General features: G+C 42.3%; 1 protein-coding gene across 6 annotated transcripts in view; it reads left to right on the top strand.

Annotated features, from left to right (window-relative positions):
- The window catches only part of il1rapl1a (interleukin 1 receptor accessory protein-like 1a), a 244,764-nt gene that overhangs the window by 107,983 nt on the left and 109,281 nt on the right, over positions 1–27,500 (top strand). For 5 of the 6 annotated variants that reach the window (XM_013137830.4, XM_013137829.4, XM_020054754.3 and 2 more), the window contains exons 3-5: positions 3,352–3,637; positions 9,531–9,717; positions 11,511–11,664. In XM_013137830.4, coding sequence (XP_012993284.1) covers positions 3,352–3,637; positions 9,531–9,717; positions 11,511–11,664 — 627 coding nt within the window. The remainder of the gene's footprint in view (positions 1–3,351; positions 3,638–9,530; positions 9,718–11,510; positions 11,665–27,500) is intronic. The other variant, XM_020054755.3, reaches the window with a different exon arrangement.

The following is a 27,500-nucleotide window of genomic DNA, read 5'->3' as shown; positions in this document are numbered from 1 at the left end:
CCAGCAATAAACTAGCGCCTTGTAATTGTGTCCTTTGCTCGTTTTGTGTGAACAAGAGCTGTAACGAGGGGAGAGTCACATAAAGCGGTGCTCTTTGAGTCATTGCTATTTGAGCACAGCCGCTCAGACAAGAGCCCATTTTAGTGCCGTCTAATGGGGGAGATCTATCCGCGCAGCATTTGCCCCCCCCCCCCCCCCTACAGCAGCGGATCTTCTCCGCTAATGAGCTAGCTTAGCGTTAGCATTACTTTATTTGTTTACATTTACATTAGGCGCTCGCGTCCAAAGACACTTACAGTTCATTAGTCTTGAGACAGCTAGGTGGGACCACTGCATGTTGTGTATGCTTGGCCATTGAGCCCACTCCTGTAAAAGAGGCAGGCCATCAGCTAATGCAAGACTTGTTGATCGGAGGGGTCTGGGTATCTGTAAAAGCACTTTGGGCTTTCAGGCTTGCTGTCTTGCAAAAAGCACTTTGTGACACCCCTGATGTAAAAAGGGCTTTATAAAATAATTGTGATTGATTGATCCTAGTTCTTGAGTTTGAAAAACTCTGAAACAAAAACTCATCAGGACCTGCTGTCTGAACAATAGTGCTTCATCCTATATTCTCATCATAGGCGCCGATACCGTGGGTGCTCCGGGGCTCGAGCACCCACGGAAAATAGCGAGCACCCACGGAAAATAGCGAGCACCCACGAAAATACCGAGCACGAGCACCCACGTGTGCCAGACCGCCAGTCCGCCAGTAGGCTACATTCATTTAAAATTAAACTTGCCGTTGGTGATATGTAAAGCGTCTGTCACACTGTGATTGGTTATGTCGATGTTAGTGACAGCGACATAACCAGTTGCCTGCTCCGGGTGCTCCCTATCCACCAATCACAGCGTTTCTCAGATAAAAAAATGCCACTATCAAAAACTCGTAGCAGAAATTAGGGAGAAACTCCCAGAAACTATATGTGTCGTTTTTTTTAATCGATATTTAGATAATAGCGCAAAACATTAATTTCCCACGAACTGATCGCGGTTAGGCCTACGTGTCAGTTAAACTTTTCATCTCCAATCCTGTATTTGTGATAAGTGGTAAATTTTGAAAGATCTACTTTACGGCTTTATTAATAAGTAAATGAATAGGTGTGCGTAGTGCGTTTATATATGTATATATAGGTGTATATATAGGTGTGTATATATAGGTATATATAGGTGTGTGTGTGTATATATATATATATATATTTATATATATATAAATAAATGGCGTGCGCCTATGAGCACCCACGGAGGAAAACATAAATCGGCGCCTATGATTCTCATTACTTGCTTTTAATCCAAATCGAATATTCTTACTGCTGTTCTTACCACTAGAGTGGTATACTAAACACACGCCTGATGATTTGTTTGGACTTTACTACTGTAACACCAAAAAGTCAATGAAATGTATGTATTTTAGATGTTTCAAAAGTAAAACATGAATATCTATCCTTCACTACTGACAGTGATGATGGCCCAGTGATGAATGGTTATAAATATGCTGCAGTCTTGAGAAGATGAGGCTGTTTTGGGGGCGGAGTCATGGCTAAGTTTTTGGGGCGGAGTCAGATGCTGAAATAATAATGGGCCCATTCGATGCATGTGTTGGTACTCTGTACAGACTTCAATTGAAACATTATGATGCCCTAAATAAAATAGCACTACCACCCTAGTTTCAGCAATTATCATCACCATTGTAACAACATCTAACAAGTGAAATTGCGTCTACAGACCATGCTGAGCAGAGAGAAGTTGAGCTACTGTAGCCAATGTCATGGAGATCAAACTAAGGAATGTAGTCTATGCAGTCTTGACATCCCAGAAGAACATGTTCTACAGTCGCAAATGTTCCCAAACTGTGGCCTAATGACTCAGTCACATGTTAGAGCTTGGTTTACACTCAGACGCAAGAGCAATTAACACCTCGTCCCGATTAGCAATTGTCACGTTCACCCTGACTACTTCCCTTCAGGGACCGCAGTGTTGAAAGTCAGTGTTGAAAGTCAGTGTTGAAAGTCAGTGTTGCGCACTCACAAGAAATATACTCTTCTCGGTCCTATTCACTTTTACTAGCGATTTCTTGTCCTGTTCTTTGGTTGCCTCAAAGCGGGTGTCTAGTGAGTAGCAATTTGATGAGACAAAACGCTACGGGTTAGACGCTATATGTGGGTGGTCATGAGAACACAGCATGAGGTTAGCGATCTGGGGTGAAATGAGCACCAAGTGCTCTCAAGGTCTACAGTTTCTGCAGAGTGACGTGGCTTTAAGAGCTAGTGAACTAGTATGGGAATGAAGAGAACATGAGATTAAATTATACTCTTTTACACATACACATACGTTTGTATGGCTATCCTCATGGGGACCAGAAAATAGAAATTGCATACTTCCTTGCCCTAATCTTAACCCTAAAACTAACCATAACCCTAAACCTAACCATAACCCTAACCCTAACCTTAACTTAACCCTAACTCTTACCCTAAACTTAACCTCAATAAAGTAACATTTATGCTTAAACTTTACCTAGATGTTATGCCTAATCTTAACCTTAAACTTAACCAAAAATGCCTGGACCCTAAAGAAACCCCAATTCTAACTCTAAAATGAATTGCAAGTTTGACCCTAAACCTAAACACTGAGCCGGAAATTGACTTTTGCCTCATGGGGACTTTTGTCAAATTCTTTCTGGTTTTACTATACTCATGGGGACATTTGGTCCCCATGAGTATAGTTAGACCTAAAACACACATACACTCACACATACACACACACGTATACACACACACACATACACACACACACGTATACACTGAGGCCACATCTCTGATGAAATATGTGTGAAATCGGTTACTCTCCCCGAACTAACAACAAGGTAGTGTGTTTCTCACGTGTCGTTTCTATGGTTACTGGATTAGGAAGTAATTATGGGGTGGAAAGTTATTTAACTCTTGTCTCTTCAACTCTCCTTAGCTACTCCATTCCATTTCCCCCAGTCTTCCCTCTATTATCTTCCCCACTTCTACCTCTCCTCCATTTCTTCTTCCTCTCCTTCACTTTTCCTTCTCCCCCTCTCCTCTCCTGCTTTCTTCTCTCTCCCACTTCTATCTCCTGCCTCCGTACAATGACAGCTATACGGACATGTCTGCCTAGAAGAGTAACTTAACTCTCTCTCCACTCCACTTAAGGCTAGCTAATTCAATATCCCCTCCTCCATCTCCACTCTCCTCTGTGGTGGATGGCTGTTTGGATCCAAGTGGACAACAGTATGACAACATCCAACTCCTTCTCTGTATCTCTCTACCTTGCTGTCTCTCTTCCCCACAGTTGATGGCTGTATTGACTGGCAAGTGGACTATCTGAAGTACCGCGTGTTGCAGGGGGAGCCAGTGAGGCTAAAGTGTGCCCTGTTCTATGGCTACATTCGGGCCAACTACAGCCAGGCCCAAAGTGTGGGCCTCAGCCTGATGTGGTACCGCAGCTCAGGCCTGGGCCACGGAGACTTTGAGGAGCCCATCGCCTTTGATGGTGTGCACATGAGCAAAGAGGAGGACGCCATCTGGTTCAGACCGGCCGATCTGCAAGATGTGGGCCTCTACTCTTGTGTGTTACGGTAAGACAAGAGGGACACTAAAGAAAACAGATGTACTGTATGACAACAGGGACTCTGAAAAAAAGAGCTATGTTGAGACAAGAGGGATATTAGAGATACTAGTTATGGTAATTCAAAAAGGACATAGAGATACTAGAACTACGTAAGACTAGAGGGACATTAGAGATTGTAGAGATATGATCAGACGAGGGACATTAGAGATACTAGAGATATGGTCAGATAAGGGGGAGATTAGAGATATGGTAAAACAAGAGGGACATTACAGCTATGGTCAGGCAAGAGGGACATTAGAGCTATGGTAAGATAATAGGAATGTTAGAGATACTAGAGCTATAGTCAAATGAGAGAGACATAAGAGATACTAAACCTATGGTAAGACAGGAGGGACAGATACTAGAGCTATGATATGACAAGTGGGACATTAAAGATACTAGAGCTATGGTAAGACTAGAGGGACATTAAAGCAATGGTTAAGACAATAGGGACATTAGAGCAATGTTAAGACAAGAGGGACAGTAGAGTTATGGTAAGACAAGAGGGACATTAAAGCAATGGTTAAAACAAGAGGGACATTAGAGCAATGGTTAAGACAAGAGGGACATTAGAGCAATGGTAAGACAAGAGGGACATTAGAGGAATGGTTAAGACAAAAGGGACATTTGAGCAATGGTAAGACAAGAGGGACAGTAGAGCAATGGTTAAGACAAGAGGGACAGTAGAGTTATGGTAAGACAGGAGGGATATTAGAGCAATTGTAAGTCAAGAGGTACATTAGCGATATGGTCTGACATGAGGGACATTAGAGATAATAGAGACATGGTAAGTCAAGAGGTACATTAGCGATATGGTCTGACATGAGGGATATTAGAGATAATAGAGACATGGTAAGACAAGAGGGACATTAGAGATGCTGACAAGGAGATTGATTATATACTGTTGTGTGCTACATGCTATTTTTCTTCACATTTTCCATTTTCATCCTTATGTCTCACTCATTCCTTTGTCTTTTTCTCTCTTCTTGTCTCCTTTACCTGATGCCATCGAAAAAGGCATATTTGTAAGAACTCCCAAATGGCTTTTTTGGAACTATTTTGGGTTTGTGGTTGAACCCTTTTGGTTCAGGGTACAATCCATTTAACCAAATAAATATATCATTGTGGGTGGTTCTAATAATGACAACCATGGGACACTTTGGAAGCCCTTTGAACCCCAACAGTTAACTCCTCAACTCTCAATTCAGTGTTCTCCAGTTTTTCTAAAGTGCTGAAATTGCCTCCAGCTTCAGTTGTAGTGCATGGGGGTTTTAAGAGTTCTCCAATACACGAATCAGAGAAGCACTTTGGAGATTTACCGCTGAGCTGAAATCAATTGCTTTTTTGTTTGAGGCTAAGCTTCTGAGTCGCAAATTTTAGCACACATGACCCAAACACTTCCACCAAACAACTTGTGGTAAATGAAGGAAAGAGAGGGTGTGAGAGAGTGAGGTAAAAAGACAGAAAGGGAGGGAAGAAGCTGTTATCCATTACCGTTATGATGTGGATATCCCCACGTAGCAGTTAGTCTCCGGGTATCCAATCAGTGATGGATGATCATAGATATCAGTCTGTTCAGATGTTCAACCATTAACTCTAAATGGGAGCTTATAACGTCAATGGCGTCATGCTACCTGAAATGTAGATTGCATTGTGGGTATTGAAGTTTGCACTTTTATTGAGTTAGCTATATTCTAACTTAATCCTTCAGTGGAGAACGTAGAGCTTTGCATTGAAACACTCCAGATGGTTTTCCCTGGAAGGAGATATGGACATGAACAGGATCAATATGTGTGTGTGTGTATTAGTTCCTTTGTCCTTTACTGTCTGAAACAGAATTTCTCCCATCAGTGTGTATGTGTGTGTGTGTGTATATAAATGTGAATGTGACTTGATCTACATAACAATCATGTACTTTCTGTCCCCCCTCTCTGTCTCTATCTCCTGCTTTTTCTTTTTCTCCTTATTCTTTCACTCCCTCTCTGCATCTCTCTCTGCCTCTTTCTCCCTCTCTTTTCCATCTCTCTCTCCTCCCTCTGGATGATAATGAGAGCTTTAACCTCCAGTGCCCTCTCTCCTCCCAACAGCTCTGCAGTCCAAGCATGTCTCCCACTGAATGAATTCACCCTGGCTCAGATGAGCCTGTCTCTGTCAGTGTTGCTGCTGTGTTTCTAGGCTGTGATTACAGTTTGTACATCTGGGATGATGATAATATGTGGAGAATACAAAGTACGCCAGTTGGAGACTGATGCAAGCTTTGGAATGAAAGAGCTTTTGACAGACGTTAAAAGACACTGCAGGACGAAGTGTCAGCCCCCGACTGTCCATCAATCAAACACACTGAACACACGTTCCTACACAGCTGCCTGATGTGACTATTTAAAAGGGAACGGCCTCCACGGGCTTCCTCAGACTACAGGAATCAGATTGTCCCTCCGCTACGAGGTCATCTCTGATAACATCCCACTGTGTCAACATATATACCTCTAAGCCCATTCGGCAGTGTGTGTGTGTGTGTGTGTGCGTGTGTGTGTACAGTGGATATAAAAAGTCTAAACACCCCCTTTAAAATGCCAGGTTCTTGTGATGTAAAAGAATGAGACAAAGATAAATCATGTCAGAACTTTTTCCACTTTTAATGTGACCTATAACGTGAACTATTCAATTGAAAAACAAACTGAAATCTTTGAGAAAAAATAAATAAATCACAATAACCTGGTTGCATAAGTGTGCACACCCTTAAACTAATACTTAGTTGAAGCATCTTTTGATTTTATTACAACACTCAGTCTTTTTGGGTCGTTGTCTTTTAGCATGGCACATCTTGACGTGGCAATATTTGCCCACTCTTCTTTGCAAAAGCGCTCCAAATCTGTCAGATTGTGAGGACATCTGTACACAGCCCTCTTCAGATCACCCCACAGATGTTCAATTGGATTCAGGTCTGGGCTCTGGCTGGGCCATTCCAAAACGTTAATCTTCTTCTGGTGAAGCCATGCTTTTGTTGATTTTGATGAGTGCTTTGGGTCGTTGTCGTGCTGAAAGGTGAACTTCCTCTCCATCTTCAACTTTTTAACGGACGCCTGAAGGTTTTGTGCCAAAATTGCCTGGTATTTGGAACTGTTCATAATTCCCTCCACCCTGACTAAGGCCCCGGTCCCAGCTGAAGAAAAACAGCCCCAAAGCATGATGCTGCCACCACCATGCTTCACTGTGGGTATGGTGTTCTTTTGGAGTGTTGTTTTTGCGCAAAACATGCCTCTTAGATTTATGGCCAAAAAGTCCAACCTTGGTTTCATCAGACCATAACACATTTTCCCACATGCTTTTGGGAGTCTTGATGTTTGTTTATGCAAACTTCAGCCGGGCTTGGATGTTTTTCTTTGTAAGAAAAGGCTTCCCGTCTTGCCACCCTACCCCATAGCCCATTCATATGAAGAATACAGGAGATTGTTGTCATATGTAGCAAACAGTACTTGCCAGAAATTCCTGCAGTTCCTTTAATGTAGCTGTAGGCCTCTTGGAAGCCTCCCTGACCATTTTTCTTCTTGTCTTTTCATCAATTTAGTCCAGTTCTTGGTAATGTCTCGTTTGTGCCATATTTTCTCCACTTGTTGATCACTGTCTTCACTGTGTTCCGTGGTATACCTAATGCCTAAAGATCCTGATCCTTCCATGACCTCAGTAACATGATGAAGCCCTCCATGTTCCAATAAAGTGGTCGGGGGGAAGCTTCCCTGGTAACATGGAGAAGAAACTGAAGTAGTTGCTGTTTTTATTGAGTTATAACATGTGGTGAACCTCAGGGATACATTATTATATATTCTCAGTTTTGTGGTCCCGACACTCTCCTTCGACCTACCGCAGTCACAGAAACTTAACGAGCAAGAGCTTCGTCTAGACGTCTGCTACAGACAAAAAGTCGCCAGACTGAAGTCACTTCGTCTAGACGTCTTCTACACACAAACGGTCGTCTAGACGTCTTCTACACACAAACGGTCGTCTAGACGTCTTCTACACACAAACAGTCGTCTAGACGTCTTTTACACACAAACAGTCGTCTAGACGTCGGCTGCAGACAAACAGTCGTCTAGACGTCTTCTACACACAAACGGTCGTCTAGACGTCTTCTACACACAAACGATCGTCTAGACTTCTTCAACACAAACGGTCGTCTAGACGTCTTCTACACACAAACAGTCGTCTAGACGTCTTTTACACACAAACAGTCGTCTAGACGTCGGCTGCAGACAAACAGTCGTCTAGACGTCTTCTACACACAAACGGTCGTCTAGACGTCTTCTAGGTCGTCTATATGTCTGCTACAGACAAACGGTCGGCAGCCTGAAGTCACTTAGCTGTGTTGAGAACCAACCTGGAGTGTTTCAGCGGACAGGTTGTTTTCAGCACAGTCAAAGCTTCATTACATCACTGTTATGATTAGCAAGCAAGCAAGTTTATTTACATAGCACAATTCATACATCGAAACAATTCAATGTGCTTTACAAAGAAAAATAACATAAAAACAAATACTCAAATGAAAACATCAAAACAAATGAATACATCATAATAATAGAAAATACAATAAGAAAACATGTAAACACTAAAAATGGGATAAAAACATAGGAAGCTATAAGGCTAAACAGTGTGGTTAAATTTAAGTGTTCAGTCATAGACGTGAGAAGAGAAGTGTTTTTAATCTGGAGTTAAAAATGTATACATTTGGGGCACGTCTAAGATCTTCTGGTTGTTTATTCCAGTTTTGTTCAGCATAAGTGCAAAACGCAGCTTCTTTAGGCAACATACCCGTATGTGTCCTGTGAACAGAATTCCCAGAGCTTCAAGGCACGTTCAGTCCAGACAGAAAATGCTATGTTGTAGTTTATCCATTTTTTAAATACATGTGCAATGATAAAGTATGCAGAACCAATCCCCCTATTCAAGTATGCAGAACCAATCCCCGTATTAAAAGAACACAGAACCAAACAGGTGGAGGCAGGGGTGGTGGGTGGGTAACAAGTGGAGGCAGGGGTGGTGGGTAACAGGCGGAGACAGGGGTGGCAGTTAACAGGTGGAGGCAGGGTTGGGTAACAGGTGGAGGCAGGGGTGGTTGGTAACAGGTGGAGACAGGGGTGGTGGGTGGGTAACAAGTGGAGGCAGGGGTGGTGGGTAACAGGCGGAGACAGGGGTGGCAGTTAACAGGTGGAGGCAGGGTTGGGTAACAGGTGGAGGCAGGGGTGGTTGGTAACAGGTGGAGACAGGGGTGGTGGGTGGGTAACAAGTGGAGGCAGGGGTGGGTGGGTAACAAGTGGAGGCAAGGGTGGCAGTTAACAGGTGGAGGCAGGGTTGGGTAACAGGTGGAGGCAGGGGTGGTTGGTAACAGGTGAAGGCAGGGGTGGTGGGTGGGTTGGCCTCCACATGCTGGTGAAACCAGTACACATCAGACTGAGTAACATTACATTTAAATAGTCAATATTAAATCTGATATTGTGATTGGAGAGATCCCAGGCATCGCAGACCACTCAGGTTTCCTGTCTGAACTGGCTATGCTAATTTGTCCTATGGTAATAATGGTTGTGAGCTGGAGTCATTGGTTCAGTGATCTATAGATGGTATTTGTTTTCCAGGATCTGGTCAGTGATCTGTAGATGGTATTTGTGTTCCAGGATCTGGTCAGTGATCTGTAGATGGTATTTGTGTTCCAGGATCTGGTCAGTGATTTGTAGATGATATTTGTGTTCCAGGATCTGCTCAGTGATCTGTAGATGCTGTTTGTGTTCCAGGATCTTGTTAGTGATCTGTAGATGGTATTTGTGTTCCAGGATCTGGTCAGTGATCTGTAGATGCTTTTTGTGTTCCAGGAACTCCACCTATTGTATGAAGGTGTCCATGTCCCTCCATGTGGCTGAAAATGACACAGACCTATGCTACAACTCTGAAATGAGACTTCTGGAGAAGGCGGAGCTCAGCAAGAGCAAAGACATCACCTGTCCTGATATTGATGACTACATTGAACCTGGAAAAGACCCTGATATCACCTGGTTTAAGGTAAGACTCTGGGCTGGCTGGATATGTGAGTATGTGTGTGTGTGTGTTCCCTAGACTTCCTTTTCCCAGTTGTTCATAGAGTATGTCTAAGCTGTGCCTACAGGAGACTGTGGGCACATTCTGAATGGGGACACGGTCATAATAGGAGTATCAGAGCAGGACTATCTGCCATGTACCTGTACCAGTGTAGAGGAAATGGAAGAGACATACTCCCTCAGTACAGAATGCAGACAGACAGACAGACTGACAGGGAGACAGACTGACTGACAGGGAGACAGACTGACTAACAGACAGACAGACTGACAGGGAGACAGACTGACAGGGAGACAGACAGACTAACAGGGAGACAGACAGACAGACAGACAGACAGACTGACAGGGAGACAGACTGACTGACAGACAGACAGACAGGCAAACAGACTGACAGGGAGACAGACAGACTGACTGACAGACAGACAGACAAACAGACTGACAGGGAGACAGACTGACAGGGAGACAGACAGGCAAACAGACTGACAGGGAGACAGACTGACAGGGAGACAGACAGACTGACAGACAAACAGACTGACAAACAGAAAGACAGACAGACAGAATGACAGATAGACTGACAGACAGACAGACAGACAGACAGACAGAAAGACAGACAGACAGACTGACAGACAAACAGACTGACAGACAGAAAGACAGACAGACAGAATGACAGACAGACTGACAGACAGACAGACAGACAGACAGACAGACTGACAGACAGACAGACAGATAGATAGACAGCCTGACAGACAGACAGAAGTGTAGTATGTGCGTCTGTCCTCTACACTTAGTGTGATTTATCATCTGACTGTTGAGTTACCTTTACTCACCTGAGTTGCGGTTCGTTGAGGTCAACCATGGCCTGCGGATCACAGAGTGCTCTCTAGTCAAACTAGAAGGAGATGAGCGGTAGATTAGCAGGTCAGGCTCCACTTCCAGGTTATACGAGAATTCAATAAAGGCTTGGATAATGACAGGGAGGTATTTGGGCCGCACCAGAACCCAGCTGATTGAATTCCAAGTTGCCACGGGCAATGACGGAATGGATTTCTATGAGCCAGGGTTATCCGTGCCAGGAAGTGGAGTACCTGGAGAGAAAACCCACACACGTACTCACCCACACGCACACACAGACACGCACACACACACACGCACACACATATACTAGTCACAATATTTTTAATCCGGAATATTCAGTTCTGTGCAATATACCAGTATTCAAGTAGTATACTTCAGTTTACTGAACCTCATTATGTTTCTATTTAGGTTCTAATAGACTGCATTCTAATGCTGAATTATCCATCCTTTCTCCTGACAAAATAACATACCACTTCTCTAAATGACCATCACTGTAACAGACACCCCTGTCCTCAACCAAGAGATAACAATCTATCATGTTTTAGCTATGTTACTGTTACATGTGTTTTAGAGTTAATAGCACTGTAACTCAGTTTTAGGTGTGTGTGTGTTTGTGTTTCAATACTAAGATAGTAAAACAAGCAAAATAATGTAAAGTGAGGACATTTTACCAGTCCTCACTTTGACCCTAAGCTGAGTCTGACTTGGGGTTGAGTTTAGATTTAGAATTAGGGTTAGAAATGGAATTAGAATCAGGTTTGTACAAAATTGACAGTACTCTTCTTGATAGCAAAACGTGTGTATGTATGTGTGTGTGTGAATGTGTGTGTTACGTATGCAGAAGACAGTTGAGTAGAATAATCATGGGAATGGACTGGGTGCTAATGTGTGTTCCTGAACCTCCAGGAATGTCGTTTGAAGCAGTGGAGGTCCTCCATTCTCCAGAGGAGAGACACTCTGTCTATCCGAGAGGTCAAGGAAGATGACATCGGCAACTACACCTGTGAGGTCACCTTCGGTGACTTCATCATACGCAGGACAACCGAGCTCAGCGTCACAGGTAGGAGGGAGGGACGTGTGCATCTGTTTAGGATGGTACATCTTCATTCAGCAGTACTGTTCTGTTGATTCTATTGTAGGAAAGTTGTAAGGAGCACACAGATCAACACTCATCTCTTCTATCTCTCTGACACACAGATGAACACTCATCTCTTCTATCTCTATGACACACAGATCAACACTCATCTCTTCTATCTCTCTGACACACAAATCAACACTCATCTCTTCTATCTCTATGACACACAGATCAACACTCATCTCTTCTATCTCTATGACACACAGATCAACACTCATCTCTTCTATCTCTATGACACACAGATCAACACTCATCTCTTCTATCTCTCTGACACACAAATCAACACTCATCTCTTCTATCTCTCTGACACACAGATGAACACTAATCTCTTCTATCTCTCTGACACACAAATCAACACTCATCTCTTCTATCTCTCTGACACACAAATCAACACTCATCTCTTCTATCTCTATGACACACATATCAACACTCATCTCTTCTATCTCTCTGACACACAGATGAACACTCATCTCTTCTATCTCTCTGACACACAGATGAACACTCATCTCTTCTATCTCTCTGACACACAAATCAACACTCATCTCTTCTATCTCTATGACACACAGATCAACACTCATCTCTTCTATCTCTATGACACACAGATCAACACTCATCTCTTCTATCTCTATGACACACAGATCAACACTCATCTCTTATATCTCTATGACACACAGATCAACACTCTTCTCTTCTATGTGATCTCAACACACATTCTTCATTGCTGTGATCTCCTGCTGGTGTGTTAATTGCTGTTGATGTGCTGGCCCATAGTCTTGGTCCAGCTCAGCACTCTGTGTCCAACCAAGCACTCCTGAAATATTAAAGTCCAGAGGCTGAGCCCCTTCACGTGGAGAGTTAAAGAGCCAGGACCAAGGTCAGAGAGACACACACGCAAAGACAAACAAACCAACTAACACACACAAACACAGTTACGTAATTCCTCTACACCCTCAATCACTTGACAACACACCCCCGTGCTCAATCAGGCCTAGCTGTAGGATGAATTCCAGGGTGGAGGGCGTGTTATTCTCGAGTCAGCCCAGGTGCATGCTCTGTTGGCTGGGCAGGAGGCAGTGGAGCGTAGGGCCCTGCTGGGGCAACTGTGATGATTAGGTTTGATGGAAAGGTTAACCTCTGTTTTTAGTTTTCATTCTATTTTCCCTTTTTGCTCTCTGTCACAGATCTCTGCTCTTCTCTCTGTATTCTTTCTCTCTCTGCCCCTTTCATTTTGTCTGTGGTTCTGTTTCTCAAGCTCTGTTTGTCTGTCTGTCTCTGTCTGTCTTTAGCTGTGTCTCTCTGTGACACTTGCTCTCTTTCAATTTCAATTTAAAGGGCTTTATTGGCCTGGAAAACAGTTGTTTAGGACAAGGTAGCAAGCCAATTTAGTTGTTTTTTGGTTTATTTTTTCCAGTGTGACAAATAATTATATTTTCATAGATATCGAAGAAAGACCCAAAACTAGTTGCCAGTTTTGCACCAACAGCATTTAATGTCAACAACCATAGAGGACAATGGGTTCTATGTATGATAGGAGGATTTTAACTGACCAATTTTAATTTAAGATGTTTAGTGTTGTTTTTGATGGCGTGGAAGGCCCCATCTTCTCTAATCTCTCGGGTCATTTAAAGCCTTGTTGTAATGTCCTGTGGTGTTAATGATTAAGCCAAGCTATGGTTGGTGTAAATATGTTTTTGCCCTAATGCAACAGTGTCTCAGTGGAATTTATGTGTCTGATCCTGATATCTGAACGTTGGTTGGAAAATCATTATGGACTTGGTTGGAAAATCATAATGGACTTGGTTGGAAAATCATTATGGACTTGGTTGGAAAATCATTATGGACTTATAATCAGTATTTTTGCATAAGATCTAGGTTGGGAACAGAAGCACAAAATATGCAAAATATATACATTTTATTTTCAACTTCAGTAGGGTTTGACCGGTTGTGGCAGGACCCAGTGCTCTTGCCAACTAATTTTACAATATCTTCAAAAAAAACTGGATCTCAAGCTGTATCCCTGTCTCACCCCCCGGCCCTGTTGGAAGCTGTATCCCTGTCTCACCCCCCGGCCCTGTTGGAAGCTGTATCCCTGTCTCACCCCCCGGCCCTGTTGGAAGCTGTATCCCTGTCTCACCCCCCGGCCCTGTTGGAAGCTGTATCCCTGTCTCACCCCCCGGCCCTGTTGGAAGCTGTATCCCTGTCTCACCCCCCGGCCCTGTTGGAAGCTGTATCCCTGTCTCACCCCCCGGCCCTGTTGGAAGCTGTATCCCTGTCTCACCCCCCGGCCCTGTTGGAAGCTGTATCCCTGTCTCACCCCCCGGCCCTGTTGGAAGCTGTATCCCTGTCTCACCCCCCGGCCCTGAGGGAAGCTGTATCCCTGTCTCACCCCCCGGCCTTGAGGGAAGCTGTATCCCTGTCTCACCCCCCGGCCCTGAGGAATACTGTATCCCTGTCTCACCCCCCGGCCCTGAGGAATACTGTATCCCTGTCTCACCCCCCGGCCCTGAGGAATACTGTATCCCTGTCTCACCCCCCGGCCCTGAGGGAAGCTGTACAGAGATCATACGTTTCCTGTAGTTCTTGACCAGGTTTGCACACACTGCAGCAGGGATTTTGGCCCACTCCTCCATACAGACCTTCTCCAGATCCTTCAGGTTTCGGGGCTGTCGCTGGGCAATACAGACTTTCAGCTCCCTCCAAAGATTTTCTATTGGGTTCAGGTCTGGAGACTGGCTAGGCCACTCCAGGACCTTGAGATGCTTCTTACGGAGTCACTCCTTAGTTGCCCTGGCTGTGTGTTTCGGGTCGTTGTCATGGTGGAAGACTCAGCCACGACCCATCTTCAATGCTCTTACTGAAGGAAGGAGGTTGTTGGCCAAGATTTCGTGATACATGGCCCATCCATCCTCCCCTCAATACGGTGCAGTCGTCCTGTCCCCTTTGCAGAAAAGCATCCCCAAAGGATGATGTTTCCACTTCAATGCTTCACGGTTGGGATGGTGTTCTTGGGGTTGTACTCATCCTTCTTCTTCCTCCAAACATGGCGAGTGGAGTTTAGACCAAAAAGCTAAATTTTTGTCTCATCAGACCACATGACCTTCTCCCATTCCTCCTCTGGATCATCCAGATAGTCATTGGCAAACTTCAGATGGGCCTGGACATGAGCTGGCTTGAGCTGGGGGACCTTGTGTGTACTGCAGGATTTTAATCCATGACGGCATAGTGTGTTACTAATGGTTTTCTTTGAGACTGAGCTCTCTTCAGGTCATTGACCAGGTCCTGCCGTGTAGTTCTGGGCTGATCCCTCACCTTCCTCATGACCATTGATGCCCCACGAAGTGAGATCTTGCATGGAGCCCCAGATCGAGTGAGATTGACCGTCATCTTGAACTTCTTCCTTTTTGTAATAATTGCACCAACAGGTGTTGCCTTCTCACCAAGCTGCTTCCCTATCGTCCTGTAGCCCATCCCAGCCTTGTGCAGGTCTAAAATTGTATCCCTGATGACCTTACACAGCACTCTGGTCTTGGCCATTGTGGAGAGGTTGGAGTCTGTTTGGTTGAGTGTGTGGACAGGTGTCTTTTATACAGGTAACAAGTTCAAACAGGTGCAGTTAATACAAGTAATGAGTGGAGAACAGGAGGGCTTCTTAAAGAAAAACTAACAGGTCTGTGAGAGCCAGAATTCTTACTGGTTGGTAGGTTATCAAATACTTATGTCACGCAATAAAATGCTAATTAATTATTTAAAAATCATACAAAAATGTATATGTTATCGTTCTCTGTATTTATCACTCTCTCTCTGTTGGTCTTTATTGGTCCTTATCTTTGTCTCTTCCTCACAGTTCATTTTATTCAAGGGCTTTAATAATATGGGAAACATTTGTTAACATTCCAAAAGCAAGTGAAAAAAAAAAAGAAGCTAGAATGAAAATTGAGAGTGAAAACAAAAACATCTAAATATTATACTTTTTTTTTGAATATTATTTTATAGTGATGAAAGAATGTGCAAATAGTTACGAGTGAAAATGGCAAGGAAAACTAAGCATGAATATGGGTTGTGATTTTATTCTTGTTTGTGCTCCATTGGTTGTCCTTCCTTTCTCTGTCTCTCTCCCACTCTCTCTCCCACTCTCTCTCCCACTCTCTCACCTACTCTGTTCCTCTCACTGTGGGAGTCCCATGCCATGGCTGGCGGGGTTTGGTTAATGAGGACCCTAGCAGCTGAATGAGTCAGGATCCTACATGTTGCCACTGTATAGAAACTGATGTGAGATTGTAACATAATGACAATATCTATTTACTAACACAGCTGTTTTTGCCCTGTCTGGGAGAGTTTTTCAGACTGTGTATAAGACCGTGTATCAGACTGTTTATCAGACTGTGTTCTAGACTGTGTTCTAGACTGTGTTCTAGACTGTGTTTCAGATTGTGTTTCAGACTGTGTATTGGTGTGTGTTTTGGACTGTGTTTCAGACTGTGTTTCAGACTGTGTTTCAGAATGTGTATTGGTGTGTGTTTTGGACTTTGTTTCAGACTGTGTTTCAGACTGTGTATCAGAGTAAATGTTACAGTGTCTGCTTCTTCTTCATATCACCCTGCGTATCCTGATTCACTCCCAGGGTTAGTCCTGCTTGACCAGCAGAGAGAAGCTGAGCTCTTTTCCCATGGTTAGTCCTGCTTGGCCAGCAGAGAGAAGCTGAGCTCTTTTCCCATGGTTAGTCCTGCTTGGCCAGCAGATACCGAGTGTGTGTGTGAGAGAGAGAGAGAGAGAGAGAGAAAGAGATGTGCATCTTCTGTGCTGTTTGTCTCTGTTTGATTTTCAGGTGTGTGTATAAATTGATTCAAGTTTTTGAGTGGTCCCCTCTAGTGGAAATTTGAGTTTCAGTTTAACAATTGAGACAGTATTGGAATAGGGATAGAATTAGAATTGGGGAAGTTTTAGAATTGGGATAGTCTTATAATTTGGGTAGTGTTAGAATTGGGGTAGAATTGGAATTGGGGTAGTATTGGGATTGGGGTAGTATTGGGATTGGGATAGTATTGGAATTGGGATAGTATTGGAATTGGGGTAGTATTGCGATTGGGATAGTATTGGGATTGGGATAGTATTGGGATTGGGATAGTATTGGGATTGGGATAGTATTGGGATTGTGGTAAATGTAGAGATGTGATATTATTAGAAATGAGATACTAGTAGAATTGGGCTTAGGTTTAAGTCATTACAGGTTCGGTTGATTATACATCCCTTCATATCTCACTGAGGTGGAACACATAGATCCCCTCCTCAACCCCACTGGACAAGGCAGCGCCATGATCCCGGAATCCAGGCTTCCTCAGAGGCTGCCTCAGTAACTGATGGCCTGTGTTTTATCCCGTGGGAGAGCTCAATAAGTATGAGGCCGATTGGAAACCAATACACTGCATCTCCTTTTATCACGGCACACATCAGCACCACAGGTGTGTTTCAAGTGTGTGTTCATTAGCTGGGTGTCAGTTTGTGTGTGTTTCTGTGTATGTCTGTGTGTGTGTGGGGGGGGGTGTTCTGCAGGTCTTAGTGCTTCATGTGTTACTTTTCTCTGTACAGTGTGGTCAGTCAGGAATGTCTATGAGTAGAAATCTCGGGTGGCTTCTGACATTTTGGTGATTCATGACCCTTGGTGGGCGTTCCTGTAAAGTGACTTGATAAGTGCTGGTTTGGTAAGTGGGACATCCAGTTTGTTGGGTTGGACTTCCTCATTAAAGTATGCTAGGGGTTGAACTTCCTGTATAATGTGTTATGGCAGAACCTCTGGCATGACGCATGCGTACGTTACACAGGAAGTCGCACTGAACATACCAGAAGTCCGACCTACCTGTCAAATCACTGGACGGGAACACCCGCTAGGGGTTATCATTCACCAAAGTGACAGAAGCCATCCTATATTTCTAGTTGTATGCTTGTATGGATGTGTATCTCCTATCTGGTCATTGTTGTGTGTGTGTGTGTGTGTGTGTGTGTGTGGTTGAGGGCATAAAACTTTTGAAATGTTATAGATACAGAGCACCTGGGATAATGACAAAAAGGACGAATGGAGAAAGAGGCAGAGAGAGAATTATTGAGAAAGGGCTTTGAGAGGGAAAGCAATGAATCTTCGCATGTAACATATCATGCACTGCTGCTCCCCTTCTCCCCTGTCCTAGTCCCCCTCTCTCCCCTTATCGTTCTCCTTCTCTTGCTCTGGCCTCTTTTTCTTGCTTTCTTACCATTTTGTCTCTGTGTGGAAGCTAGGTGACTGCCTGTCCTCCCCACTGCCTGATCTGGATAATATATCTGATCTGTCTAATATATCTGATCTGGGTAAGATATCTGATCTGTCTAATATATCTGATCTGGGTAATATGTCTGATCTGGGTAATATATCTGATCTGGGTAATATATCTGCCTTGTTTATTTGACGTTGGAGCTCCTTGGGTCTGACAGGAAACACGCTGGGCTCATATAAGTAACTTCAAACCTGCTGGAATTACACTTCAATCAACTGTACTGGCGACACACAAAGAAACAGGCACACACACACACACACACACCAGACACACACACACACACTACACCAGTCTGAGGTCTCTCTCTCCATTTTGGCTGTAATGGAACGTCACTGACTCGTCAAAAACTAGTGGGAGTCATTTGTTGGTGCCATGTCTGACAGTGGGGGTGCTCCCTCTCGTATTACCAAGGGGGGGTGATGAGACCCTGAATCATCTGTTTGGGTTGTGTCATGGTTTCAGGAAGCCTAGAGGCCCCCAGCCACGACCTGACAGGGTGAGGGAACTGAATCAGCCATCATAGAAGGCTCTTTACACACCTGGAGGGTGTCCATGACGACTGACAGCCGCGTTCTGGTTGGTTCTCTGAAGAGCAATACATCATTCCTGGTGACCATTCATGTAATTATAAGAATTACTTTACAGTTTTTCTTGATTCCTAACAAGCATCAGTCAGTACTGAAACCACAATAACAAAACTCTTCACACACTCTGCGTTTTTAACATGCAACAGTTAGTCTCACCTCCAAAACTCACTAAAACCACCAAAAAACTTCATGCATGTCTCAAAATAAGTATTTTCAACCAAAACAAGTCTCACTCAGAAACACACACTGTCACTCATAACACACTGACCTAAAACACTAACAACAGGGAGCATTACAGAAATGACAAACTTTTATCTTGTATGTTTTTCCAAAGGATTTTTCCCATAAATCAGTATTTGACTATATAAAAAAAAAAAACTTTATTGACTGTACTAATGTATACTGAACAAGAAAGAATCAACAGAAATGCAGCAATTTGAAGGAATATCCTTTATTTTTTTCTAACAAGAAGCCATTAAACAAAAAAAAGAAATCCCCAAATTCCAGGACTGCAGTAATAACAGACAAACATCAACAACAAGTATAGTATAATCACTTGCCTCTGTGTATTGTAGGGGCCAATGAATGGTTTATGTAACACCAAACCATCATTGGACAGTGCTGCTCACATTGTGATGTTCGCTCCTCTCTGGCCTGGGACATCCATGGTGGCTCTCTGTCCAATCACATTTCTTCCCCTGCGATGTGTTTTTGCCAGGTTGAATCCAGCTTCATCCACAAAGATTAATTTATGTGCATTTTGACTGGCTTCCATCTCCATTACTCTCTAAAAAAAACTGTAAATCCACAGTTTTAAAGTACTTTACATTATGCATAGATGACTGCATTAAATACCCTGTTTGGTTATTGAATAGACATCTTACCTGTGTATAGTGAGGGAAAACATTATTTGATCCCCTGCTGATTTTGTATGTTTGCCCACTGACAAAGAAAAGATTGGTCTATAATTGTTATTGTAGGTTTATTGGAACAGTGAGAGACAGAATAACAACAAAAAGATCCAGAAAAACGAATGTCAAAAATGTTAAATTGATTGCATTTTAAAGAGTGAAATAAGTATTTGATCCCCTCTCAATCAGAACAATTTCTGACTCCCAGGTGTCTTTTATACAGGTAACGAGCTGAGATTAGGAGCACACTCTTAAAGGGAGTGCTCCTAATCTCAGTTTGTTACCTGTATAAAAGACACCTGACCACAGAAGCAATTAATCAGATTCCAAACTCTCCACCATGGCCAAGACCAAAGAGCTGTCCAAGGATGTCGGAGACAAGATTGTGGACCTACACAGGGCAGCTGGGACCATAGTCACCAAGAAAACAATTGCTAACACACTATGCCGTGAAGGACTGAAATCCTGCAGTGGTCCCCCTGCTCAAGAAAGCACATGTACAGGCCTGTCTGAAGCTTGTCACTGAACATCTGAATGATTCAGAGGAGAACTGGGTGAAAGTGTTCAGAATCGAGCTCTTTGGCATCAACTCAACTTGCCGTGTTTGGAGGAGGAGGAATGCTGCCTATGACCCCAAGAACACCATCCCCACCGTCAAACATGGAGGTGAAAACATTATGTTTTGGGGGTGTTTTACTGCTAAGGGGACTTCACTGCATCAAGGGGATGATGGACGGGGCCATGTACCATCAAATCTTGGGTGAGAACCTCCTTCCCTCAGCCAGGGCATTGAAAATGGGTTTTGGATGGGTATTCCAGCATGACAATGACTCAAAACACACGGCCAAGTCAACAAAGGAGCGGCTCAAGAAGAAGCACATTAAGGTCCTGGAGTAGCCTAGCCAGTCTCCAGACCTCAATCCCATAGAGAATCTGTGGAGGGAGCTGAAGGTTCGAGTTGCCAAACGTCAGCCTCAAAACCTTAATGAGTTGGAGAAGATCTGCAAAGAGGAGTGGGACACAATCCCTCCTGAGATGTGTGCAAACCTGGTGGCCAACTACAAGAAACATCTGACCTCTCTGATTGCCAACATGGGCTTTGCCATCAAGTACTAAGTCACCTTTTACAGAGGGGTCGAATATTTATGTCATGATTGGGTGGATGTGCCGTGCCACGCTTTGGGATTGCCTGTCGGCAGGACCTCACCACAATGTTTCAGTTAGATGCTCACAACTGTGTGTTTCAAAACTGTTATCAATAAAATATAACAATGAATAAAGTTGGCAGGAGAAACTCAAGCATCAGGAGACCTGGACAAACCCTGTGTTAACATCAGTAAAATTATCAGCAGGTAACATATCAAACAGAAATATTAGCCACATACGCTAATTTCTACTGTTTGTCATTTTGCTAAATATTGTTGTTTTATTGAATATTGGCAATTGTTTTAGCAAATTATTTTTTTTGCTTGAATCTATTTTTTAACATGTAGACATTTTATTGTAGACTTGTTTTAAATGATTGCCATTAAATCTTGGTTGCTAGTCTGAGGAACTCGGTTGGTTTTAAATGCTCGGCACATTTCCGAGTTGTGTTTGGGAGTGGGTCCTTATTGCATAACGTAATCTAAGAACATGTTACATAATTACCGCATACCATTGAGACACAGGTACTAGCCAGCCGATAAGATTCATGGACACAAGTGAAATTCACACCACTTATTTAGTCAGATGAATACATACAGCACTTCATTTACAGTTTTTCACAAATACTTACAAGCATCGAACAATACAAGTTACAGGAACAAAACTCTTCACACAGTCAGCTAAACAGAAGTGTATGCGAACCAAACTGTGAATAATTTATCATTGCTTTCACATAAAATGCATTCAATGAACATATTCCCCAAAATCAATGAACTCTTTTCTCATTCAAACTCAACCACCTACAAAACAGTATATTCACAGCACGTTTTCTCAAATGCTTCCACACTGTTCTCAAAACGGTTAAAAACACATTCAAAACAGAATGATGGCAACTGGTGAGCATTTCTGCAGTAACCAGATTGAAATATAAAGAAAATGTTTGATATTTGTTAGGAAATGTTAATTATGTTAGAATATTTAGTCAATCCAAACACAGTTGATTGCAGTTTCAACTGGAAACCGACCCAAGTGTTGTACACTGAGCCCTTTCAGAGAAACGGTGAATGTGTGAAAGAACTCCGGTACCAATATATCCAGGTAAGATGTCTGTTCAATAACCAAACAGGGCATTTACACAAAATGTAAAGTACTGTAAAACTATGGATTTACTGTTATTTTAGAGAGTAATGGAGATAGAAGCCAGTCAAACTGCACATAAATTAATCTTTGTGGAAGAAGCGGGATTCAACCTGGCAAAAACACACCGCAGGGGAAGAAATGTGATTGGACAGAGAGCCACCATGGATGTCCCAGGCCAGAGAGGAGCGAACATCACAATGTGAGCAGCACTGTCCAATGATGGTTCGCTGTTACACAAACCACTCATTGGCCCCTACAATACACAGAGGCAAGTGATTATACTATCCTTGTTGATGTTTGTTTGTTTTTGTTGCAGCCCTGGAATTTGGGTAAATTAGTTTTTTGTTTGAACTTATTCATTTTCAAAAGTAAAATGTATAAAGGATATTCCTTCAAATTGCTGCATTTGTGATTCATTCTTGTTCCATTTACTTTAGTTAAGTCATTAAAGTGAGGTGTTTTTTTCTTATTCTATAATCAAATACTGATTTATGTGAAAAATCATTTGAAAAACTTCCAAGATGAAATTTTGTCATTTCTGTAATGATCCCTGTTGTTAGGTTTTTTTTAGATCAGTGTGTTATGAGTGACAGGGTGTGTTTCTGAGTGAGAATTGTTGCCAGTGTTTTGGTGGAACAAGCATGTATGAAGCATTTTGGTGGTTTTAGTGAGTTTTGGGGGTGGGATTAACTGTTGCAATGATGCATGTTGGTAATGCATGCTGTGTGAAGAGTTTTGTTATTGTGGTTTCAGTATTGACCGATGCTTTTAAGCAATCAAGGAAAACTGTAAAATGCAAATCCATACCACCATACCATACCATCTTCTTCCGCTTATCCGGGGCCGGGTCGCGGGGGCAGCAGTCTAAGCAGGGATGCAAATCAATTTATAAAATTTTTGACATGCATTTTTCTGGATTTTTTTATTGTTATTCTGTTTCTTAGTGTTCACATACACCTACCATTTAAATTATAGACTGACCATTTCTTTGTCATTGGGCAAAGGTACAAAATCAGCAAGGGATCAAATAATATTTTCCCTCACTGTATATTGATACTGGAGTTCTTTCGCACACACTTGGGTAGGTTTTCAGCTGATACTGCAATCAACTGTGTTTGGATTGATTAAATATTCTATTATTAACATTTTCTAACAAATATACACCTTCTTTATGTTTTAATCTGGTTACTGCAGAAATGCAAAACCATTGCCATTTTGAATGTGTTTTTAACAGTTTTGGAAAAGCATTTGAAAATGTGCTGTGAATTTTTATTTTGCAGGTGGTGGAGTATGAACGAGAAAAGAGTTCATTGATTTTGGGGAATGTGTTCGTTGAATGCATTTTGTGTGAAGGCAATGAAAAATGATTCACAGTTTGGTCCAGATACACTTCTGTTTTGCTGACTGTTTGAAGAGTTTTGTTATTGTGGTTTCAGTATTGATCAATGCTTGTTAGCAATCTGGAAAACTGTAAATGAAGTGCTGTATGTATTCATCTGACTAAATACGTGGTGTGAATTTCACTTGTGTCCATGAATCTTATCGGCTGGCTAGTACCTGTGTCTCAATGGTATGCGGTAATTATGTAACATGTTCTTAGATTACGTTATGCAATAAGGACCCACTCCCAAACACAACTCGGAAATGTGCCGAGCATTTAAAACCAACCGAGTTCCTCAGACTAGCAACCAAGATTTAATGGCAATCATTTAAAACAAGTCTACAATAAAATGTCTAAATGTTAAAAAATAGATTCAAGCAAAAAAAATAATTTGCTAAAACAATTGCCAATATTCAATAAAACAACAATATTTAGCAAAATGACAAACAGTAGAAATTAGCGTATGTGGCTAATATTTCTGTTTGATATGTTACCTGCTGATAATTTTACTGATGTTAACACAGGGTTTGTCCAGGTCTCCTGATGCTTGAGTTTCTCCTGCCAACTTTATTCATTGTTATATTTTATTGATAACAGTTTTGAAACACACAGTTGTGAGCATCTAACTAAAACATTGTGGTGAGGTCCTGCCGACAGGCAATCCCAAAGCGTGGCACGGCACATCCACCCAATCAAGACCAGGTCCATGTCAGGAGCCAGGAAAGCTTTTTTTATTAAACCTCTCATTATGTACCACAGGACCATTTCACCTTATTAGAAGACTCTATCATTAGCCCACTTGTCCTATTAAATCTATACTGCATGGCTAGAATTAGATTAGCTCATTTCAGCTGCAGGGTCTCGGGTCATTTCTCTTAATAAAACCAACCCATCTTCCCCTCGAGTGGGCGTGAGATTACCTACCCCTCTATCACATCCTGATAAAACCGCCACATCCCGGACGGAAAGAGTAAAAGGCCAAACTTCATGTGGCAGACTAATGTTGTAGTTTATTTAATAGGCTAGGAGGATGGAGGAGGTCATTAAATTTAACTGGTCTTAAACACTTCTCAATATAGACTGCCCTCTGCTGTGATCCTAGTCTGATTGGTAGAATGTATGTGTGTTTGTGTGTGTGTGTACATATGTGTGAGTGTGTGTGTGTGTGTGTTTGTGTGTGTGTACATACATGTGTGTGCGTGTGTGTGTGTGGGCTGGTGTGTAGATGTGTACATGCATGTGTGAATGTGTGTGTGTGTGTGTGTGTGTGAGTGTGTGTGTGAAGACGCCTTTTGCAGTGACACTGCCTTGTTCAGTTTACCAGTCTCCATGATATGAAGGTTAACACATTAACATAGTCAAAGCATAATGAAGAAGACTCTGGGACAATGAGTCCAGCTCTGCCTAATGTACTTGCTGTTCGGTGTCAGGGGCAACCAGGTTAAAATGTACCTATAGTAGCATTCACCAGTAAATGCATCCAAGGGTACGGGTACAGTGTTATGCAGGTTTCATGTGTGTTTCTTTAAATTATTAGTGCGCTAGAGAACTGCCAAAGCACTAGAGAACTGCCAAAGCACTAGAGAACTGCCAAAGCACTAGAGAACTGCTAATGCTTAGTCTTGATTCCAGGCTTTGCGTTAGGAGTCTGTTGCTGCTGTAAGACCACATTAGGACCAAAGACGTGTTAATATGTGTCAACCTGGCCATCATGCAGCAGGGCAGTGACTCATACACATCACCAAAGCTACCAAGGAGATTTTCAGAAATGTTCTACTGACCAACTGATGTTGATGCCCTTGTTTGAATCAAATGTAGAATGCCTTTCAAATTCTAGAGAAAAGACTGCAGTCAAAAAGGCCCAGAAACAAGCAGGAACTGAATATGGTTCTAGTACAGGCCTGGTCCAGCATCACCATGACAATACTCAGTGTGTCAATGAGTCGCAGGCAACCGAGTACTAAACCAAACAACATATTGTACATTACTCTAATCTGTCCAAGTGCTTTGGTAATCTTAAAATACGGGGACTGTTCTGTAATTCCTAAGTAGTTCATCTGATGGATAAAAATACATTACATTTATAGTCAAATAATGTTTTCCTGTTCAAATACATTTGTATGTTCTTGTACCTGGCCAGTACTGGCATGGCTCACAGCAATGTGAACTGAATCTAATGCCAGATGGGTTCTATTGCAATTATAAACCCATTACCAAAGCAATTTGTTACTTTCTCAAATCTTGTCTATAATGTATATTACATCATTTAATTATGTGTGTTGTGTTGCAGGGCTCAACATTATATATTTTTTGCCACAGGCCCATTGGGGCCCGTGGGGTTGAAACTTACTGGCCCCAAAAACATGTTCACTGTGCCAGTGTGCCTCCTACCAACAATTGTAATTCATCAGCGTCACAACATATAGCCAAATACTTTTGTTACGTAGTATGTTTAATCCCCTTTGAAAGACATTCTGGATATATAAAACATTAAAACAAATATTATATTTATTTCATCACATTTCTAATTATAAAAAATTATAAAAAGATCAACAAAACATTTGACTTTGACTCCTAGATGACCCAGGTCTCCCAGATGACCCAGTTCTCCTAGATGACCCAGGTCTCTCAGATGACCCAGGTCTCCTAGGTTATAACACCAGCAGAGAAGAGAATGAGAGACTCACAGACAGACAGAGAGAAAGATGAAGAGATTGTTTAATGGATATCAATCAATCAAGTTGATTTATAAAGCCCTTTTTACATCAGCAGTTGTCACAAAGTGCTTTTACAAAACACCCGGCCTAGATAGAATCCAGTCTGTCTTGTGACGTTTCTAAAGTTATGTTACCTGATAACATGTGTTTGACATCTCGATAATAATTTACAACAAGGGCTATTCAAATATTTCACTCCAGGGAATCTTTGGCTTTGGAAAATCATTAGAGGGTTGAACATAGTTTTTGTCCAATGTGTTTGTCAAAATCCATTTGCCGGCCAGCAAAAGACAGTTATTAAAATCTAGATACTGTAGGTCCATTCATATTTTTACATACAGTGCTCTGAATAAGTACACTCTGTAGTGGGTAGAGAACCTGGATATCTAAAGACACATGGTAGGTTTAGTTTTGTGTGTGTGTGTTCGGTAGAATGAGAAGAGCAGAAGATTTGTAGGTCATGTTTAGTGTTGAAGGATAACGATAGAAGAAGATATGTAGATCATGTTTGTTACAATTTAGTGGATTGTGTCTCATTAGTTTTTGGTATTTTTCTTAGTACAAGGAAATAGTTTTAGCTCTCTCTCTCTCTCTCTCTCTCTCTCTCTCTCTCTCACTTCCCCTCCACATTCACCACTATTCACCAGGAGCCCTCCCAGTGTCTGAGCAGACCAGGTCCATACCAGATCACATTATTTTAATTCAATTAAAATTGACATCAATCTGCTTGTGACAAATTAAATTTACATCCTCTACAATTAATCATGCTTGGCCTCTGAACATCGGACCTCCAGTACTCCACCAACCTTCCACCCACTGATTCATCTTCATTGTTATCTTGGCCCTTGGCTGCCAACAGAACTGAAATGAAATTAAAATCATAATTCAGTCTTGGCAAGTGTGGTCAATAATTGACTAATGTCTTTCAGTCTCGAACAATCTGCTCTGTCTAACTGCATTCTGGGTGTTCCTTGGTGGCTGGTAGTTTGGTTCGTTTCCCTGCCAGTTAGGTTGAAGGTGATTACTTCTGGCACAAGGAAGATGTTGGTTGAATAACTGTTATGAGTCCTCCAAATGGTTCTGAGAATATCCCTGTGCTTGTAAATTATCCCTGTGCTTTGAAATTATCCCTGTGCTTGTAAATTATCCCTGTGCTTTGAAATTATCCCTGTGCTTGTAAATTATTCATGTGCTTGGAAATTATCCCTGTGCTTGGAAATTATCCCTGTGCTTGGTAATTATCCATGTGCTTGGAAATTATCCATGTGCTTGGAAATTATCCCTGTGCTTGGACATTTTCCCTTTGCTTGGTAAGTGTCCCTGTGCTGGAAAATTATCCCTGGGCTTGGAAATTATCCCTGAGCTTGTAATGATTGTATTTCAGATCTTCTTCCCCGAGTAGCTGTCTTGTTGTGTTAATGTGTTAATTTGTTGTGTCATTACTATGTAACCCTGTAGCCGGTCAGAGTCAGTCACAGTAGCAAAAGGAGATTGTCCTGTTCTGATAGTTCATACATCTCTCACCTGGCAGTCTAAGTCCTTCTAAATATCTCTCCTACTCACTCCTCCACTCT

The sequence above is a fragment of the Esox lucius genome, chromosome 16 (assembly GCF_011004845.1).
Source record: "Esox lucius isolate fEsoLuc1 chromosome 16, fEsoLuc1.pri, whole genome shotgun sequence".
NCBI lineage: Eukaryota > Metazoa > Chordata > Actinopteri > Esociformes > Esocidae > Esox > Esox lucius.
Note: the sequence above shows the minus strand (reverse complement) of the source record. Positions and strands in the feature narration are given on the sequence as shown.